Raw genomic sequence first — 20,791 nt, forward strand, 5'->3', positions numbered from 1 at the left:
TCGAGTCTGCACTTTGCTTTTTATCCTCTCCCAGCCCAAATAAACCCCTCCCCTTTGCACTGTGTACGATTTCCATTTTGATTTGGGGCACTTTATATTTACCCTCTGCAACATCCATGATTGATCTGCAGTGACCCTACCTTTCCCCTGCAATATCCAGGAGCGGATATAACTCAGTATATTTGAAGAACTGATTTTTAAAGCCCCCAGTATAAGTGTAGATCTCCTGCATTTTCCTGGATTAACTTCTTCCAGTGCTGATGTTGCAAAGCAGTCTTCCCTGATAGGCCAGGGTGTCAGTTCAAAGACTTCCTGGTTCCTAGTTGCAAGACTTCCCTCCCAAGACTTATTTTTACCCTGTTTTAAAGTGACTGTGCTCCAGAAGCCCACACTTCTCCCAGCAGAGATTTGCTTTGTTCTGTGTCCCCCCCCCCCCGCCCTGCTCATTCAGGAAAAGAAAAATAAACAAGTAGCTTCATGATCACCCTTCCCCTCCCTGCTCTGAGCTTCCCCAATCAAGTGCAGAACACTTTCTGTTTCAATGTGGGGGTAGGAAGGAGGAAGACCCAGGTTCAAATAGATCTGATTTCAGCAGGATTGACAATAGAAAAAACAAAGTAAGTGCAGAACCAGCCCTGGTTTCCTGCAGAACTGGAAGTTTTTGCTTATATATTAATGTTATTATTTATTAAATGTATTTGAACTGGTTAATCTATTGCATCTCGGTACTGGTGCTTTAACCTTTCCATCTGATTCTTAAGAAAGGGTGCTAAGAGTGCATTCAGAACATGAAACATGCTAAATGTGTTGGGAGCGTGGCCCAACGAACAGATAACAGTGGTGACCATTTGGCTGAAGTGAAAGATTTTCATTCATGTCTACAAAAAACAATATACAGTAGACAATTGTGCCTGCTTCCACAGGGCCTTAGACGCAATCTTGAAAATAAAGGAGATTAGTCATTATAATGGAAAGATTAAATTAAAGAGGCAAAAGTGGAATAGGGAACAAATGACAGTAAGACTGACCTTTGTAATCTTGGCCATGATCGTTAACATATTTCCTGTAAAAACAATTCCTTTCAAAATATTCATCTGATTCTTTGTGAAACAAAGGGAGCTTGGTTTAACTGATTGACAAGCATGAATTGCTGAGGACTTGGAGTTCTTAGAACTACCTGTCCTTTCTCCCCTTTCAACACATTTTATTAAACACATTTTGTGAATTGCAAAAGAAATACAGCTCCTTGTAGGTATTTCCTTTCCTTTTTGTATACAAATCATAACTTTGCATTTTTGCAAATTCATAATATCTAAGTGTGACATTCCAAAGTGTTCAGTTATATAACCCCTATGATCATTAGTGGATGTCTGTAATCTGCAAAAGACTAAAAGAAACGTAACTGGGTATAGAAATTTGGGAAATCAGAAATGCCATCAATTTTAACTGATTTGCAATGCAACAATCCTATGATCAGGGACAGATCTGTATTGGGTTTCCCAAAAATTATTTAACATTTTAAGGGACATAAATTTATTTTGTTTTAAAGTCTATTGACATTAAATATTAATCAGAGTTTAATATAAAATGTACCAATGGCTGTGAATCTTGTCCTTCTGACTTCAGCAAAGAAATGTCATACACTGTTCTTGCATTTTGTGGAAGTCAAACCCTCTGCAGACAGTTCCCTTTGTATCAATTTATGTAGCAGTATCTGCTGACTAAGGACTATGTTTCATCTGCATCTGATGTTCTTAGCCATAAAATCTATACTACAATTAATCTCTTTATGATAGAATGCTGCTTTGGGGCAGACTAAGAATTCCTTCCAAACTGAGGAATTGCAATATCTTACCTGCCCAAACATTTTGTGGTCACACCCTTGCTTTACCTTTAAGCAAAGTACATAAGAAAGAAGAGCCTCTTGTGGCACAGAGTGGTAAGGCAGCAGACATGCAGTCTGAAGCTTTGACCATGAGGCTTGGAGTTCTATACTAGCAGCCAGCTCAAGATTGACTCAAACTTCCATCCTTCCGAGGTCAGTAAAATGAGTACCCAGCTTGCTGGGGGGTAAACGGTAATGACTGGGGAAGGCACTGGCAAACCACCCCGTATTGAGTCTGCCATGAAAACGCTGGAGGGTGTCACTCCAAGGGTCAGACATGACCTGGTGCTTGCACAGGGGATACCTTTACCTTTACATAAGAAATAAGTACAGACGAGTTAATAAATATTTTGGCTGATTTCATGCCATCATGTTGATTCTTCTTTTCTCTTGGGCTGCCACAGCAAGCCAGCAGGATCTTGCTCAGTTCTCTCTAGAGCTAAGAGAACTCTAACAGGACAATTCTGTGATGAGCCAAAGTCGCCCAGCTGGCTATTTGTGGGGGAGTGGGGAACTGAATCCGGTTCTCCAGATTAGAGCCCACCGCTGTTAACCACTATGTCATGCTCTATTACTTTGTCTGTCTAGCCAACAGGATGCTGGACTAGATGAGCTTTTTATCTTTAAACCGGACTAAATAAATGGTTAAGGGGTCTTGAGGTGGGATTTGTCCGTGATGAGGAAGGGTCCGGATTGGACCCTTCCTCACGACAGACAATCGGAGGGCTTCGTGCCTGCTGATTGGTCCCTCCGATTCCCAGCCCCAGCAACTGCGAGCCGCGCGCAGAGCGGCTCGCAGTTGCTTCCGGCCTGACGCGGCAAGAGGCGCGAAGCACCTCTCGCCGCGTCAGGCCGCCGCCTGAGGGAGCCCCTGGCAGTCGCGCAAAGCGCGGCTGCCGTGGGCTCCCTGCTTGTCGGCCTGATGCGGCGAGAGGCGCTTCGCGCCTCTCGCCGCGTCAGGCCGCCGCCGCCGCCGCAAGAACGCCGACCAAGCCAGCCACCGCCCATCAGACCGCCACCGCTGGAACACCGACGCTGAAGAAAGACACCCACCCACAGTAAGTGCCTAGCGCCTGCTGCATTTAGCTGCAGCGGGCTTGATTACTAGTTTGTTAGTAATGCACTATGATTTATAAAGGGCTGGCTCTCTAGTAGTCTATTTAAGGCATGTATATTTCTGATACAGATAGGGGCCAATAAAGCAATACCACAAAATTTCTTCAGAGATGCAGCTATTTAAACTAAATAGCAATGTTTAAAACTGAAGCCTCTAGATGTCTGAATATATTTCAGAATAGATAGGATCCAGCCCAAAGACATTTGAAAAAAAACAGACTAGATTATTACCTCTGAAAATTTATACTTCCTGGAGAACTTGCATCAGGAGGATTTTTGTGTGATCTCAAAGTATTTCTTAAATGTTTAAAACTGACCTTCTACTCGAACCTCCAAAACAATAATCCTCAGTAACTGTCTATTTCCGGGGATACAGATTATGAAATGAAAATACTCCAGACTTCCTTGGCATAGAGTAGGGAGTTCAGGAAGAAAGATCAAATTGCATTAGCTCTTGCCTTCCGGTACAGGTTAGAACTTGTATAAATTCTGAAACTTGCCTTCCCTTTAGGTATGCAGAAAACATGAGTTCCCCAATATGCTTCTTTTGGATGCTTTTAATATATTCAGCTCTCCTTCATAAATCAGGTATTGTGTCTATATTGTCCAAGCTATTTGTGTTGGTGTTTGTCTAACTTGCCTGATTAGATTTAAAATATATTTTAGCTTGAAACTATTAGCAAGTCAAAGTTTCATAAAGAAGCCTAATAACATTCAGATTTTATCTGTTAATGTTGGGTATTTGGTGCACAGGGGTGAAGGGATAAATATGGATCAATGGAAAAAATACAGAGATACTTATTTTTTTAAATGTGTTGTTTCCAGTTTGAGTTCACAGGTCTTAGGGAAAATATCTTAATTATCAGAAACAACACATTTGTTTTCCTTTTTACTGGCAATTCTCATGGGTAAACTAAATACAACATAGCTAAGGCATGTTTTTCATACAAATAAAAAATAAATTTCAGAGGCTGAAATTTTGAACAGAGGAGCAGATTCACAAAAAAAGGACTGAAAAATCTAAAAAGGGGTTGAAAAATCAAAATAGATTCAGGTGGGCAGCCGTGTTGGTCTGAAGTAGCCAAACAAAGTTGGATTCTGTTGACACGTTTAAGACCAACAAAGTTTTATTCAAGGTATAAGCTTTTGCATGCACCAAGCACACTTGCACATGAAAGCTTATATTTTGAGTAAAACTTTGTTGGCCTTAAAGGTGACACTGGTCTCAAAACTTGGTTCTGAAATATCAAGTCTTATATGTCATGTTTCTCTTTCTTCACTTTTGGACCTGTGTTCTGTTCTCTAGCACTTGCACATGATTTATTGGGCTCTCCAGATGGCACAAGGAAACAAATTTTTCTCTGGAAAAAGTCAGTTGTCTCAGTTAAGGCATCATAAAAATTAGCAGCATGCATTATGCTGGCTCATTACCTGTTTCATAGCTTTGCAAACACACTGAAGTCTTGCCAAAGCTGTAAGGCCTTGCATTTCTGGAAAATATGGAACAATATTTGATGTACTGCATTTTACTCATTAACATTTCCTTTATGTTTTGGAAAGGTGCACAGCAAATACGTCTTGCAGGTGGATGGAACAGATGTGTTGGAAGAGTAGAGGTTTTTTATGAAGGTGTTTGGGGTACAATATGCGATGACCAGTTTGGTATGAATGAGTCACAAGTGGTATGCAAACAACTTGATTGTGGAAATACAACAAGAGTGCTAGGATGGTCTTATTTTGGAAACGGCTCCGGACCCATCATGCTGGATCAAGTACAATGTGAAGGGAATGAACCCGCCATATGGAACTGTTCTCATTCTGACTGGTATGGAAGTGATTGTGGACACAATGAAGATATCAGTGTCATCTGCTCAGGTAATGTGTTCTGTCCACTTTCAAATAATGCAGGACTATTTTCATTGCAAGCAAACATCGGCTATATCAAGATATAATGTTGCAATCAGAATGCCTACAAACAACGCAACTATTGAGCATGTCATACAGCTGTAATCCCACATGTTATTCAACTGGTTGGGAAAGGTATTGAACTATTTAGACAATAAGAAGTTGGATAAACAGGAAAGTAATTTAGATGGTGTTATGCTGGCATGCAGAACCAATTAATTTGGGTAATCAGAAAAGCTGAACAAGGAAGGATCAGATCACATAGTTCCTAATATAAATAACAAACATGTTCATACCATAGATTCAAATATTTTTCAGTTATGAAAGTTTAAATAAATCAAGAAATCAAATATGGCATTTACAAAGTGCTGAGTGGTGGATTCCTGCATGGGAATCTTACCATATCTGGACCTGTGCTATTAAAGACTGGTTCATCCAATATAACTAAACTGATGCCTTGTTATTAATTATTTACTCATAAAGGAGAATGTGTAAGTAAAAAAAAGAGAGGTATTGAAATGTTAAGTTTCAGTAGCATGCCTAGTTATTCTACAAAGCTGTGAATCTGGATATCGGTTGTAAAACCACCCACCAACTCAGGTAAATCAGGGAAACCAGCTCAAGCCTGTGATATTGCAATTAGGACTACATACTTAACAAAGTATACTCCCATAAAAACATGTATGAATACAATAATTTATATAGAAGTGCAGTTCAGTAGCTATACAAACAGTAATTTCTCTTTTTGAATTTATAGAAGCTGGACCTCAGCCAACTGGTAAGCATGTTTTTATAGAGTCAAGAAAAATTCTGCTTATGGTAGTGGATTGTTTTTTCTAAATACACAGTAATGAGATTCCATTCACATCTGAGGGGTAATCATCTATAGCAGTGGTCCCCAACCTTTTTTGGGCCAGAGACCAGGGGGGAAGAGGGAGGTCGGGGAAGGGGGGGAGAGGGAGGCGTGGGTGCTACCGCACCTGCGCTTTTGCACCCGTGCCTCCCCCCCCACAACGCTTGAGTGATTTGGGCGCCGAAGCGGCTGATGGCTCCCGGTGCAGGGAGTGCTGCGAGGGGAGGTGTGCCCACAGGCGCGTCAGCACCCTTGCCTCCCTCCCCCCCGCAGCAAGGGCTCCACGGCCTAATACCAGGCCACGGCCTGTGGGTTGGGGAACACTGCCTGTACTTTATTCTAGATTTGCTATTACATTCCCACAAGTTTTGTATTTTTTATCTTTCGGCCTTGCAACAGGTTCAGTCAACATGGAAACAACTACATTAAGCCCAGAGTTAAATGGGGGTATGTATCTTTTAAAAAATGAGCACAAAGAATAAAAAGCTAATATCCAAATTAGAAATTTATATACATAGTGATTCATACTTCTGACAACATGCTGAAGGTTCTGAAGCCTCCTATTGGTGGAATCTCCCCTCCCCCATGGCCAATTGCTGCTCTTGCTCAGGATTCCGCATTTCCATCAGGCCTGTTCTGAAGGAAACCTCTAACAGCCCCTGACTTGACGTGAAGGAGGCATTTCTAAGAGCACAGTAGGAGAGTCTAAGGGAATGGGTGTGCTTTCCTTTGGATGGGGGACAGCTTTCCCTAACTGCCGGCTGACAGGGTGGCCATAGAAAAGTCCCTTCTCACTTAAAATACTGCTGTGGTCAGCCTCACTGCTCAAGGGCCGATGCAGCCAAGCCATGCATGATTCTTCTCTGCAACTCTCTGAACATTTGAGGCCTACCATGCAAGGTTGTTGTGCTGATGAAACCGGATGCTGTTGCAGAAGTTCTTTTTTCTCCTGTTTCATCTGCACAACAACCTTGTACAGTAGGCCTCAAGTGTTTCATCTCCACAGCAACCTTAAACACCCTCCAAACACCCTCCAGTCCACCCTCCAAAGCAGCCGTTTCTGCCTGGGGCGCTGATCTTTATAGTCTGGAGATGAGCTGTAATTCCAGGAGCTCTCCAGGCCCCATCTGCAGGTTGGCTACCCCCAGGTTGGAAATATTCCTGGAGCTTTGGAGGAGTGCCTTAAAATGGTACAATGCCTCAGAGTCTACTGTCCAATGTAGCCATTTTTGCCTGCAGAGCTGATCATTATAATCTAGAGATGAGCAGCCATACTAGAGATGATCATAGAGGTTACTGCTCTATGATCATAGAGGTTACTGCACCACTCCACCTGACTGAGGTTAGGGTGGAGTGGTGCAGGTGTGTCACTCCTGGGCTATGGGCTTTGCCCAGCCAGATCTTACCAGCAACTGTTTGTGTTTTGCGGCGCAAACAGACAGATAGTCACAGAGGCCAGCATGGGTCCTGCGAGTCTGGACAGTGCAGGAAGATCTAAATTAAAAATATTTATAGCCTGAAACTGTAAATGGCGAAAAAGTAAATGGCTGGAGACGACATAGACCAGGCTTTCTCAATCAGGATTGACAGCCCCAAATGAGTGGGAGTTAATTAATTTTAATGTTTTCAAAAAGTGTTAAACATTTGTCAGGTGATAGGACCATCTGTGGTCATGTCAACTTGACCTCCCTCTCAAATGGTCTGGAGGGGGTGAGGAGGGGGCCTGGCGGGGCATGGACAAAGCTATGCTTCCCAACCATATGCTCATGCAACTTCTGGGGTTTCTTGAAGCTTGAAGAATGTTTCAGGGGTTTCTCAATGGTGAAAAAGTAGAAAAAGGCTGCTCTAGACTGAGCAGTATTCCCTTGGGGGTGGGGGGAGAAAGGCTCTGAGATTCTTAATTGTCTGCAAACAGTAGCCATTAGGATTGCATACATGTGCGAATAGGGTTGCCAGCTCTGAGCTGCAAAAGTTCTGGAAACTCAGGGCATATCTGCACATTAGTAAAAATAGCGTCATACCTGCAGAATGGCAAAGCATGACATTATATTGCCCCAGGCCGTTCTCACCTTTTTGCTGTCTCGTCTGTGTCTACCTTCTTTTTAAATTTCTTACACTCCTCACCTGCTCCTGGAAGAGGTGGAAGAGAGGAATACAACTTATATGCATCGCGCTTCCACCTGTCAGTCTATTCAGGCAAGCAATCCCCTACTTAGAATCATAGAATCATAGAATCATAGAGTTGGAAGGGGTCATACAGGCCATCTAGTCCAACCCCCTGCTCAACGCAGGATCAGCCCAAAGCATCCTAAAGCATCCAAGAACAGTGTGTATCCAACCTTTGCTTGAAGACTGCCAGTGAGGGGGAGTTCACCACCTCCTTAGACAGCCTATTCCACTGCTGAACTACTCTGACTGAACTACTCTGAACTACTCTGACTGCTGAACTACTCCTTCCATTGACTACAACGGGAATTTCGACTGTTCAGCCTTTCCCAGGGCCGGGTGGGGATTTAAGTTACAGCCTCCAAACTCTGAGAGTAGCTTCAGGAGGCACTTCCCTGACTCCCCTCCAAATTTCAAAATAATTGGTCCAACAGTCCACTTCTAGGGGTTCCCAAAGAGGGTGCCCCTATCCACTCCATTATATCCTATGAGATGGACTCTGCATTGGATGTAATGGAGGGACGGGGGAACCCTCTTAGGGAGCACCTAGAAGTGGACCTCTTGGACCAATCATTTTGAAATTTGGAGGGGAGGGAGGGAAGAGCCTCCCTGAAATTTGGAGGCTGCATATTAACCCCCCATTCCCCCAGGCCACAGAAAAGGCGGGAACACTGACATTTCCATTATAGTCCATGGTGTCATTGACTTCCATGGGTGCCGGAGCCAAAGTGGCCGAGTCCTTTGATAAATGAGTAAATTAATATCATTTCTGATTTTGGGGAGGGAGGGAGACAAACTTTTGAGAGATACACTTCGTTGAATGAAATATTATTTCTTGCATTGCTTGGGACAGTGCAGACAACTTTAGCACATTTGAGTCTCCATACCTTCCTTCGGCTGGTTGCCTGCTGGTTGCTCCCCGATAGTGCTTTTTTAGGGTGGTGAATCCATTTTTTGGGATTCCCAGAGAAGCACTTTAAAATGGAGGATGTAGCGAGCAGTCAGTTGGTGAGACGCTGGATGTGGGCGATGTCATGTGAAGGGGCCGGAATATTCAGCCTGCATTTGACTGGCATGATGTTACATTTAAAGGGTGCAGAAATCCCCTCAGATGTGGTGCCTGGAAAGAGCTGGGCTTATAAAGAGTAGGGACCTCAGAAGGGTATAATGACATGGATTCCACCCTTGAAATCAGCCATTTTCTCCAGGGCAACTGTTCACTATAGTTTGCAGATAAGTTCTAATTTTAGGAGACCTCCAGGCACCACCTAGAGGTTGGCCAAAATTGTGAAGCATTCAAGTCCTGGAGGAATTTGGGTGGGACTTTGTCTTTTCTCCCCTTAATGTAGTGCCGCCTTGATGTAGTGGTTAAGAGCTGATTTGGTGTATTTGTTAAGAGCAAGCAGCTTCTAATCTGGTGAGCTGAGTTTGACTCCCTGCTCCTCCACATGTAGCCAGCTGAGTGATCTTGGGCTCGTCACAGCCCTGAGAGTGTTGCTCACAAAGAGTATTAACATCAAGGTTCTCTCAGGTAGCCTCACAGGTTGCTCGTTGTGAGGAGAGGAAGGGAAGGCGATTTTAAGCCGCTTTGAGACTCCATCTTGCACTGCTTCCTTACTGCCTTTCTGACTCTTCCTCATGCTATTTTCAAGTGGCTGCAGTTTGGTCTGTCTTACAGTTTTGAATCTTTCCTATCAAGGCTCTGTAACTTTAATAATAAACTCTAATAAAATTTCTTCCCTCAAAAAGTGTGGGGATATACTATCTGTCTGAACTTTAGCAATATGGATGACCTTAGGAAATATTACAGTCATGCTGAATATTGTCCAATTTGAATGGAAAACCATGAAGACCCACGGAAGTTCACCTGTTCAGGTACCCCCTGTTATTTAGGAAATACTCCAAATTACATGAAATATAGAACAGATTAAATAATTATATGCCATTCTGTCTTTTTTCTGTCTTTTCTCTGGTTTCTTTTAATATTAGGAATTCATGCATCCACTACAAAAAATATTATTTCCACTGGTAAGCAATGGTGGGAGTAATGCATGAACTCAACCCCACTCTGCCTGACATACAGTGCTTACATGATCTTTTTGGTGGGGGAGACAGATCTAAAGAAAGACCTCTTATTTAAAGTTCCAGTCAGATCTGAGATAAATATGCGGTGTTCCCTTTCGTTTCAGCGGATCTTGCCATACTAAGTGGGGGAGTAAGAGTATAGTAGCACATGCCCAGAGGAGATATTAACTCCGAAAACTGATAGATATGTCATTTCACTTGTCCATTATTATACCCCTGGCTTGAAATGTTTCTTCTTCTCTGTCTTTTATTAAATATCCCTCCAGCAGCTACTGAGGCGAGTGTTTCAACTGGTAAATATAGATGCTACTTTTTAAAGTTTCATTATCAGAAATTCACTTTCACATGTTGTTAAATATTTATGTGGCTTTTAACATTAGGAGATCTTCCATCCACTACAGAGAGTCCTGCTTCCACTGGTATGTAATGGTGGGAGAGTGGGGGATCCACCCATACTCTGCTTTTCCTGCCGTGTACACTTGTTCTCTTTTTGGGAGGAGGCAGATCTGACACCTCTGACTAGATTTGTGATCTATATCTTGTGTTCGCTGTCTTTTGGGGGGACTCTTACAATCATTGGTCAAACATCAGTTTATTTGCAGACATTCAGAAGTACTGTTAGCTCCACCCAGTGGCAGATCTGTCATTTAATTTGTTAATATCCATGACCCTGGCTTGACATGTTTCTCCTTTGTCTCTCCTTTAACATTAGCTCCCCCTCCATCACCTACACAGAGGAGTGTTACAACTGGCTAATATAGATCCCGCTTTTATTCAATAGAAGTTTTTCCTTTCAGAAATTACATGGTGCATCTAGATTTTCCAAACGTTGCATCTTGATTTCATTCTTGATCCATTCTAAAATTCATTCCGTCTCAGGAACTTTGGCATTCCCCTCACATATCAGACTGGCAAATGGAAACAGGATCTCCAGCCAGATCCTGAGATATAGATCCGGTCTTCCATTTCTTTTTAGGGGATCTCACCATACTCGTGGGGGAGTAAGAGTTTAGTAGCACATGCCCAGAGGAGATATTAACTATGAAAACAGATATGTCATTTCACTTGTCCATTATTATACCCCTGGCTTGAAATAATTCTTCTTCTCTGTCTTTTATTAAATATCCTTCCAGCAGCTACTGAGGCGAGTGTTACAACTGGTAAATATAGATGCTACTTTTTAAAGTTTCATTATCAGAAATTCCCTTTCACACGTTGTTAAATATTTATGTGGCCTCCATTTTTAATTTTAAAAATCTTCATAATCACCAGGAAACGTGGCAGTCCCCTCACATATCAGACTGGCAAACGGAAACAGGACCTGCGAAGGCCGTGTTGAAGTCTATCACAATGGAAGCTGGGGAACCATCTGCGATGATTTGTGGAACATGCTTAATGCCCAGGTTGTTTGCAGACAGCTTAGCTGTGGAGAGGCCATTTCTGCTGATACGGATGCCAAGTATGGTGAAGGCTCAGGTCTTATTCTCATGGATGACGTGAAGTGCCAGGGAAACGAAACCGCTGTTGAAGAGTGTTCCCACAATGGATGGGGAGTCAGTAATTGTCGACACAAGGAAGATGCCGGTGTCAATTGCTCAGGTACCCCCTGTTATTTAGGAAATACTCTAAATTACACAAAATATAGAACAGATTAAACAAATATATGCCATTCTGTCTTTTGAAAGGACAGGATTTCACTGTCTTTTCTCTGGTTTCCTTTAATATTAGGAATTCATCCATCCACTACAGCGAGTCCTGTTTCCACCGGTACGTAATGGTGGCAGAGTGGGGGATCCAGACATACTCTGCTTGTCCTGCCGTGTACGCCTGTTCTCTAATTTGGGAGGAGGGAGATCTGAAAGCTCTGACTAGATCTGGGATATGTATCTTGGGCATTTCTGCACATGGGTACAAATACCGTCACACCAGCTGCGTGGCATAACGTTACATATAATGGCGCCTCCCAGATCCTCCTCACCTTTTTTACTGTCTCGCTCTTCTCTGCTGCCATTTTGCACTTCTCCCTCTCCACAAGGGCTGCTGGCAATGGCGAAAGAGAGCAACAAGAATTACACAGGATGCTCCTCTGTCTGTCATTCCAGCCAGGCAGCCAATCCCCTTCTCCATAGTTTGAAAGGCCTGGAATGCCCACTAACTTTTTTAAAATCAGTAGTTCTCCTTTGAAATGACTATGCATCTAATCATAGATCTAATCATACATGCATAGTGCTTCTTTATTGACACCGCTTATGGAAAGACGAGGCTTGCTTCTTTTAAAAATAAATCTCATTCCTGATTGGGGGGGTGGGAGCTTAGAAAGGCATGCCTTTCTGCTACAAATTTTTTGTACAGACAGGATTTCACTGTCTTTTCTCTGGTTTCTTTTAACATTAGCAGATCTTCCATCCACTACAGAGAGTCCTGCTTCCACTGGTATGTAATGGTGGGAGAGTGGGGGATCCAGCCATACTCTGCTTTTCCTGCCGTGTACACTTGTTCTCTTTTTGGGAGGAGGCAGACCTGAAACCTCTGACTAGATTTGTGATCTATATCTTGTGTTCGCTGTCTTTTGGGGGGACTCTTACAATCATTGTTCAAACATCAGTTTATTTGCAGACATTCAGAAGTACTGTTAGCTCCACCCAGTGGCAGATCTGTCATTTAATTTGTTAATGTCTATGACCCTGGCTTGACATGTTTCTCCTTTGTCTCTCTTTTAACATTAGCTCCCCCTCCATCACCTACACAGAGGAGTGTTACAACTGGCTAATATAGATCCCGCTTTTATTCAAAAGAATTTTTTCCTTTCAGAAATTACATGGTGCATCTAGATTTTCCAAACGTTGCATCTTGATTTCATTCTTGATCCATTCTAAAATTCATTCCGTCTCAGGAACTTTGGCATTCCCCTCACATATCAGACTGGCAAATGGAAACAGGATCTCCAGCCAGATCCTGAGATATAGATCCGGTCTTCCATTTCTTTTTAGGGAATCTCACCATACTCGTGGGGGAGTAAGAGTTTAGTAGCACATGCCCAGAGGAGATATTAACTATGAAAACAGATATGTCATTTCACTTGTCCATTATTATACCCCTGGCTAGAAATAATTCTTCTTCTCTGTCTTTTATTAAATATCCTTCCAGCAGCTACTGAGGCGAGTGTTACAACTGGTAAATATAGATGCTACTTTTTAAAGTTTCATTATCAGAAATTCCCTTTCACACGTTGTTAAATATTTATGTGGCCTCCATTTTTAATTTTAAAAATCTTCATAATCACCAGGAAACGTGGCAGTCCCCTCACATATCAGACTGGCAAACGGAAACAGGACCTGCGAAGGCCGTGTTGAAGTCTATCACAATGGAAGCTGGGGAACCATCTGTGATGATTTGTGGAACATGCTTAATGCCCAGGTTGTTTGCAGACAGCTTAGCTGTGGAGAGGCCATTTCTGCTGATACGGATGCCAAGTATGGTGAAGGCTCAGGTCTTATTCTCATGGATGACGTGAAGTGCCAAGGAAACGAAACCGCTGTTGAAGCGTGTCCCCACAATGGATGGGGAGTCAGTAATTGTCGACACAAGGAAGATGCCGGTGTCAATTGCTCAGGTACCCCCTGTTATTTAGGAAATACTCTAAATTACACAAAATATAGAACAGATTAAACAAATATATGCCATTCTGTCTTTTGAAAGGACAGGATTTCACTGTCTTTTCTCTGGTTTCCTTTAATATTAGGAATTCATCCATCCACTACAGCGAGTCCTGTTTCCACCGGTACGTAATGGTGGCAGAGTGGGGGATCCAGACATACTCTGCTTGTCCTGCCGTGTACGCCTGTTCTCTAATTTGGGAGGAGGGAGATCTGAAAGCTCTGACTAGATCTGGGATATGTATCTTGGGCATTTCTGCACATGGGTACAAATACCGTCACACCAGCTGCGTGGCATAACGTTACATATAATGGCGCCTCCCAGATCCTCCTCACCTTTTTTACTGTCTCGCTCTTCTCTGCTGCCATTTTGCACTTCTCCCTCTCCACAAGGGCTGCTGGCAATGGCGAAAGAGAGCAACAAGAATTACACAGGATGCTCCTCTGTCTGTCATTCCAGCCAGGCAGCCAATCCCCTTCTCCATAGTTTGAAAGGCCTGGAATGCCCACTAACTTTTTTAAAATCAGTAGTTCTCCTTTGAAATGACTATGCATCTAATCATAGATCTAATCATACATGCATAGTGCTTCTTTATTGACACCGCTTATGGAAAGACGAGGCTTGCTTCTTTTAAAAATAAATCTCATTCCTGATTGGGGGGGTGGGAGCTTAGAAAGGCATGCCTTTCTGCTACAAATTTTTTGTACAGACAGGATTTCACTGTCTTTTCTCTGGTTTCTTTTAACATTAGCAGATCTTCCATCCACTACAGAGAGTCCTGCTTCCACTGGTATGTAATGGTGGGAGAGTGGGGGATCCAGCCATACTCTGCTTTTCCTGCCGTGTACACTTGTTCTCTTTTTGGGAGGAGGCAGACCTGAAACCTCTGACTAGATTTGTGATCTATATCTTGTGTTCGCTGTCTTTTGGGGGGACTCTTACAATCATTGTTCAAACATCAGTTTATTTGCAGACATTCAGAAGTACTGTTAGCTCCACCCAGTGGCAGATCTGTCATTTAATTTGTTAATGTCTATGACCCTGGCTTGACATGTTTCTCCTTTGTCTCTCTTTTAACATTAGCTCCCCCTCCATCACCTACACAGAGGAGTGTTACAACTGGCTAATATAGATCCCGCTTTTATTCAAAAGAATTTTTTCCTTTCAGAAATTACATGGTGCATCTAGATTTTCCAAACGTTGCATCTTGATTTCATTCTTGATCCATTCTAAAATTCATTCCGTCTCAGGAACTTTGGCATTCCCCTCACATATCAGACTGGCAAATGGAAACAGGATCTCCAGCCAGATCCTGAGATATAGATCCGGTCTTCCATTTCTTTTTAGGGAATCTCACCATACTCGTGGGGGAGTAAGAGTTTAGTAGCACATGCCCAGAGGAGATATTAACTATGAAAACAGATATGTCATTTCACTTGTCCATTATTATACCCCTGGCTTGAAATAATTCTTCTTCTCTGTCTTTTATTAAATATCCCTCCAGCAGCTACTGAGGCGAGTGTTACAACTGGTAAATATAGATGCTACTTTTTAAAGTTTCATTATCAGAAATTCCCTTTCACACGTTGTTAAATATTTATGTGGCCTCCATTTTTAATTTTAAAAATCTTCATAATCACCAGGAAACGTGGCAGTCCCCTCACATATCAGACTGGCAAACGGAAACAGGACCTGCGAAGGCCGTGTTGAAGTCTATCACAATGGAAGCTGGGGAACCATCTGTGATGATTTGTGGAACATGCTTAATGCCCAGGTTGTTTGCAGACAGCTTAGCTGTGGAGAGGCCATTTCTGCTGATACGGATGCCAAGTATGGTGAAGGCTCAGGTCTTATTCTCATGGATGACGTGAAGTGCCAGGGAAACGAAACCGCTGTTGAAGCGTGTCCCCACAATGGATGGGGAGTCAGTAATTGTCGACACAAGGAAGATGCCGGTGTCAATTGCTCAGGTACCCCCTGTTATTTAGGAAATACTCTAAATTACACAAAATATAGAACAGATTAAACAAATATATGCCATTCTGTCTTTTGAAAGGACAGGATTTCACTGTCTTTTCTCTGGTTTCCTTTAATATTAGGAATTCATCCATCCACTACAGCGAGTCCTGTTTCCACCGGTACGTAATGGTGGCAGAGTGGGGGATCCAGACATACTCTGCTTGTCCTGCCGTGTACGCCTGTTCTCTAATTTGGGAGGAGGGAGATCTGAAAGCTCTGACTAGATCTGGGATATGTATCTTGGGCATTTCTGCACATGGGTACAAATACCGTCACACCAGCTGCGTGGCATAACGTTACATATAATGGCGCCTCCCAGATCCTCCTCACCTTTTTTACTGTCTCGCTCTTCTCTGCTGCCATTTTGCACTTCTCCCTCTCCACAAGGGCTGCTGGCAATGGCGAAAGAGAGCAACAAGAATTACACAGGATGCTCCTCTGTCTGTCATTCCAGCCAGGCAGCCAATCCCCTTCTCCATAGTTTGAAAGGCCTGGAATGCCCACTAACTTTTTTAAAATCAGTAGTTCTCCTTTGAAATGACTATGCATCTAATCATAGATCTTATCATACATGCATAGTGCTTCTTTATTGACACCGCTTATGGAAAGACGAGGCTTGCTTCTTTTAAAAATAAATCTCATTCCTGATTGGGGGGGTGGGAGCTTAGAAAGGCATGCCTTTCTGCTACAAATTTTTTGTACAGACAGGATTTCACTGTCTTTTCTCTGGTTTCTTTTAACATTAGCAGATCTTCCATCCACTACAGAGAGTCCTGCTTCCACTGGTATGTAATGGTGGGAGAGTGGGGGATCCAGCCATACTCTGCTTTTCGTGCCGTGTACATTTGTTCTCTTTTTGGGAGGAGGCAGACCTGAAACCTCTGACTAGATTTGTGATCTATATCTTGTGTTCGCTGTCTTTTGGGGGGACTCTTACAATCATTGTTCAAACATCAGTTTATTTGCAGACATTCAGAAGTACTGTTAGCTCCACCCAGTGGCAGATCTGTCATTTAATTTGTTAATGTCCATGACCCTGGCTTGACATGTTTCTCCTTTGTCTCTCTTTTAACATTAGCTCCCCCTCCATCACCTACACAGAGGAGTGTTACAACTGGCTAATATAGATCCCGCTTTTATTCAAGAGAAGTTTTCCCTTTCAGAAATTACATGTTGCATCTAGATTTTCCAAACGTTGCATCTTGATTTCATTCTTGATCCATTCTAAAATTCATTCAGTCTCAGGAACTTTGGCAATCCCCTCACATATCAGACTGGCAAATGGAAAGAGGATCTCCAGCCAGATCTGAGATATAGATCCGGTCTTCCATTTCTTTTTAGGGGATCTCACCATACTCGTGGGGGAGTAAGAGTTTAGTAGCACATGCCCAGAGGAGATATTAACTATGAAAACAGATATGTCATTTCACTTGTCCATTATTATACCCCTGGCTTGAAATAATTCTTCTTCTCTGTCTTTTATTAAATATCCTTCCAGCAGCTACTGAGGCGAGTGTTTCAACTGGTAAATATAGATGCTACTTTTTAAAGTTTCATTATCAGAAATTCCCTTTCACACGTTGTTAAATATTTATGTGGCTTCCATTTTTAATTTTAAAAATCTTCATAATCACCAGGAAACGTGGCAGTCCCCTCACATATCAGACTGGCAAACGGAAACAGGACCTGCGAAGGCCGTGTTGAAGTCTATCACAATGGAAGCTGGGGAACCATCTGCGATGATTTGTGGAACATGCTTAATGCCCAGGTTGTTTGCAGACAGCTTAGCTGTGGAGAGGCCATTTCTGCTGATACGGATGCCAAGTATGGTGAAGGCTCAGGTCTTATTCTCATGGATGACGTGAAGTGCCAGGGAAACGAAACCGCTGTTGAAGAGTGTCCCCACAATGGATGGGGAGTCAGTAATTGTCGACACAAGGAAGATGCCGGTGTCAATTGCTCAGGTACCCCCTGTTATTTAGGAAATACTCTAAATTACACAAAATATAGAACAGATTAAACAAATATATGCCATTCTGTCTTTTGAAAGGACAGGATTTCACTGTCTTTTCTCTGGTTTCCTTTAATATTAGGAATTCATCCATCCACTACAGCGAGTCCTGTTTCCACCGGTACGTAATGGTGGCAGAGTGGGGGATCCAGACATACTCTGCTTGTCCTGCCGTGTACGCCTGTTCTCTAATTTGGGAGGAGGGAGATCTGAAAGCTCTGACTAGATCTGGGATATGTATCTTGGGCATTTCTGCACATGGGTACAAATACCGTCACACCAGCTGCGTGGCATAACGTTATATATAATCGCGCCTCCCAGATATGGGATATATATCTTGTGTTTTTGGGTGATTCTTACAATCATTGGTCAGACATCAGTTCATTTGCAGACATGTTCGCTCCACCAAGTAGTGGATCTGTCATTTAATTTGTTAATATCCATGACCCTGGATTGAAATGTTTCTCCTTTGTCTCTCTTTTAACATTAGCTCCCCCTCCATCACCTACACAGAGTAGTGTTACAACTGGCTAATATAGATCCCGGTTTTATTCAATAGAAGTCTTTCCTTACAGAAATTACATGGTGCATCTAGATTTTCCAAACTTTGCATCTTGATTCCGTTCTTGATCCATTCTAAAATTCATTCAGTCTCAGGAACTTTGGCAATCCCCTCACATATCAGACTGGCAAATGGAAAGAGGACCTGCGAAGGCCGTGTTGAAGTCTACCACATTGGAAGCTGGGGAACCTTCTGTGATGATTTGTGGGACGTATTTTATGCCCAGGTTGTTTGCGGACAGCTTAACTGTGGAGAGGCCATTTCTGCTGATAAGGATGCCAAATATGGTGAAGGCTCATTCTGTCTTTTGTAAGGACAGGATTTCACTGTCTTTTCTCTGGTTTCTTTTATAATTAGGAGATCTTCCATCAACTACAGAGAGTCCTGTTTCCACTGGTACGTAATCGTGGGAGAGTGGGGGCTTGTCTTACCATGTATGCTTGGATGGATGGGGGGTCAGTGAATGTAAACACAAGGAAGATGCCAGCATTCGCTGTTCATGTAGGCAGCTTCAAGAAACATAAAATCTAGAACTGCTTAAACCATTATATATCATTGTGCCTTTTGAAAGGACAAGACTTCACTGTGTTTTTCTGTCTTTTTAATATTAGAGTTTCTTCCTTCCACTGCAGAGAATCCTATTACCTCTGGTAAGCAATGGGGTAGCTTTTCCTCATGTTTTAAAAGAGTATTATTCCTTCATTTCAAGGATGCAAGTCCACTTAAATATAATAAACTAGAATTTAAGCCCGATGTTGCCAAAATACAGCGGGTGCTAGAAGGCAGTGGCCGGGTGCGGGAGGCCCCCCTGCCCCTCCCGGCCTGAGTACTCCCCTCCCCCTGCCCCCTGCAGAAAGCTTGAAAGAGATCAACAGTAGATTGGAAGGGGGGGGAAGTAGAGGGACTTTTGGAGAGAATTGTAAGATGGGGAAAGAGAAACGAAAAACAGGGTGGGATGAAGGAAGAGGGGAGGCTGAAAGGAAGAAAGCAAGACAGAGCAAGAAAGGAAAGGAGTCAGAGAGTGAAAAACATTGGGATTGGAGAGGGCAGGCGCAGGCTGGCGGGTACCTCTCCAACGGTAGGGAAATGTCTTGCACTGGCTGGAGAAGCATCGGTGGATAGGATAAATGACAGTCATTGCTTTTCCGGGGTGCACAAGCTATCAACATGTCTCTGGGAGAGTGGGTTGGAGGACTGGCGTGCTTCAGAGTAGTTAAAATGATGACCGAGGCTTTTCGAGGGCACGGCAGCCCTAACATCCCCCCTCCCTTCCCCCCCCCCCCCCACCGAGGAAACATTGAGGCCTTGAGCGCAGGCTGGAGAAGGCTCGCCAATTGCAGAAGTCACATCTCCGGGGCACGGAAGGAATCAACCGGCCCCTGGGAGGATGGGGGGTGGAAGGAAGAGGTAAGTTGCTCCAGAGTAGCCGAAATGATGGCTGAAGCCCCCCCCCAAAAAAAAAACACGGAAAGAGCTTATGCGCTGGCTGGAGAAGCCTTGGGCAGAAATGACAGCTGTGAGTTCCTTGGGGTGCGCAAGGTATCAATGTGTCTGTAGGAGGGTGGGGGTTAGAGGGAAGGCCTGGGGCGCTCTGGAGGGGTGAAAATGATGGTTGAGGCCTCTGTAGGGCACGCCAGCCCTTCTCCAACCCCTCCCTGAAAGAAATGCTGAGACCTTGTGAGCTGGCTGGAGAAGCCTCGGCTGATCACAGAAATGAGAGGTGTTGCTTCTGTGGGGCGCGCAAGGTATCAACATGGGGTGGGGGAGGACTGGAGAAGCCATGGCTGGCATTTTAGCAGGCATTTACACTTCGCCAGCGTGGGGAAGGCAAGCAGGCAAAGTGGTCTCCTTCCCCCCGCCCTGGTAGAGCTGCCGTTTGGCTGGGAAGCTGCAACGCCACCTCCCAGAGGCCTCTGGAGCTGTTTGGTGGGGAAGGCAAGTAGGCAAGGTGGCCTCCTCTTCCTAGTTCTTCTGCGACAGATCCGGAAAGCGGAGGCCCAGCCCAACCGGCACCAGAAGGAAATGTCAGGGACCGGCCACATGACGTCAGCCTCCCTCCTTGCTGAAGCAGGGGGTCTCCTCCGGAGAAGCGTCATGGGCTGGGCAATGACTTCCTACATCAGCTGGAAAGGTTTCCTGAGCTGCAGAGCTAAGTGGCCAAGAACGCATCACTTGATGCAGAGAGAGATGAGCTAGGTTGAGGTGGGAGGCGGGCTACGCTCCTGTTTGTGAGTGGCTGTACCCACAGAGAGGGAGGCTGACGTTGTGGGGTCGGCCCCCGGCACTTCCTTCTGGTGCCGGTCGGGCTGGGCCTCCGCTTTCCAGATCTGCTGGGGCCCGGGGCAAACCCGGGGGGGGAGGGAGGAATGGGGGGAAAGTGGTACGGGGAATGGGCCCCAGGCACAGGTTCTGCCACTGTGAACAGTGCCTATGCATCTTTGGCCTTAGAAGGCGAAGTTCCCCGCAGTGTTTTCCCGTTCCGGATACGGGAACAGCTGTTCCCTGCAAGCCTCTCCTGCTATGTCCATCACA

General features: G+C 44.0%; 2 protein-coding genes across 2 annotated transcripts; both read left to right on the forward strand.

Moving 5' to 3' along the window:
• Positions 1 to 1,595: 1,595 nt before the first annotated feature.
• Positions 1,596 to 11,952, forward strand: LOC143844016 (scavenger receptor cysteine-rich domain-containing protein DMBT1-like). Its single transcript, XM_077350949.1, has 4 exons — positions 1,596 to 1,692; positions 4,562 to 4,876; positions 11,295 to 11,609; positions 11,696 to 11,952. The coding sequence occupies exons 1-4, from the start codon at positions 1,596 to 1,598 to the stop codon at positions 11,950 to 11,952; spliced, it is 984 nt and encodes a 327-aa protein (XP_077207064.1).
• A 104-nt stretch (positions 11,953 to 12,056) lies between these two features.
• On the forward strand, positions 12,057 to 15,839 carry LOC143844017 (scavenger receptor cysteine-rich domain-containing protein DMBT1-like). Its single transcript, XM_077350950.1, has 4 exons — positions 12,057 to 12,098; positions 12,822 to 13,017; positions 13,297 to 13,623; positions 15,332 to 15,839. The coding sequence occupies exons 1-4, from the start codon at positions 12,057 to 12,059 to the stop codon at positions 15,691 to 15,693; spliced, it is 927 nt and encodes a 308-aa protein (XP_077207065.1). The 3' UTR covers positions 15,694 to 15,839.
• Positions 15,840 to 20,791: the final 4,952 nt, after the last annotated feature.

The sequence above is a fragment of the Paroedura picta genome, chromosome 8 (genome assembly GCF_049243985.1).
Source record: "Paroedura picta isolate Pp20150507F chromosome 8, Ppicta_v3.0, whole genome shotgun sequence".
Lineage (NCBI taxonomy): Eukaryota > Metazoa > Chordata > Lepidosauria > Squamata > Gekkonidae > Paroedura > Paroedura picta.

Excerpts from the sequence above, each read along its gene's own strand:
- LOC143844016 (XM_077350949.1), top strand. The coding sequence starts at position 1,596 with ATGGCTGTGAATCTTGTCCTTCTGACTTCAGCAAAGAAATGTCATACA. Across the intron at positions 4,877-11,294 it reads TATCAGTGTCATCTGCTCAG|TCCCCTCACATATCAGACTG; the intron begins GTAATGTGTTCT and ends GAAACGTGGCAG. Across the intron at positions 11,610-11,695 it reads TGCCGGTGTCAATTGCTCAG|GACAGGATTTCACTGTCTTT; the intron begins GTACCCCCTGTT and ends GTCTTTTGAAAG.
- LOC143844017 (XM_077350950.1), top strand. The coding sequence starts at position 12,057 with ATGGCGAAAGAGAGCAACAAGAATTACACAGGATGCTCCTCT. Across the intron at positions 12,099-12,821 it reads ATTACACAGGATGCTCCTCT|AAATTACATGGTGCATCTAG; the intron begins GTCTGTCATTCC and ends TTTTCCTTTCAG. Across the intron at positions 13,624-15,331 it reads TGCCGGTGTCAATTGCTCAG|ATATCAGACTGGCAAACGGA; the intron begins GTACCCCCTGTT and ends CAGTCCCCTCAC.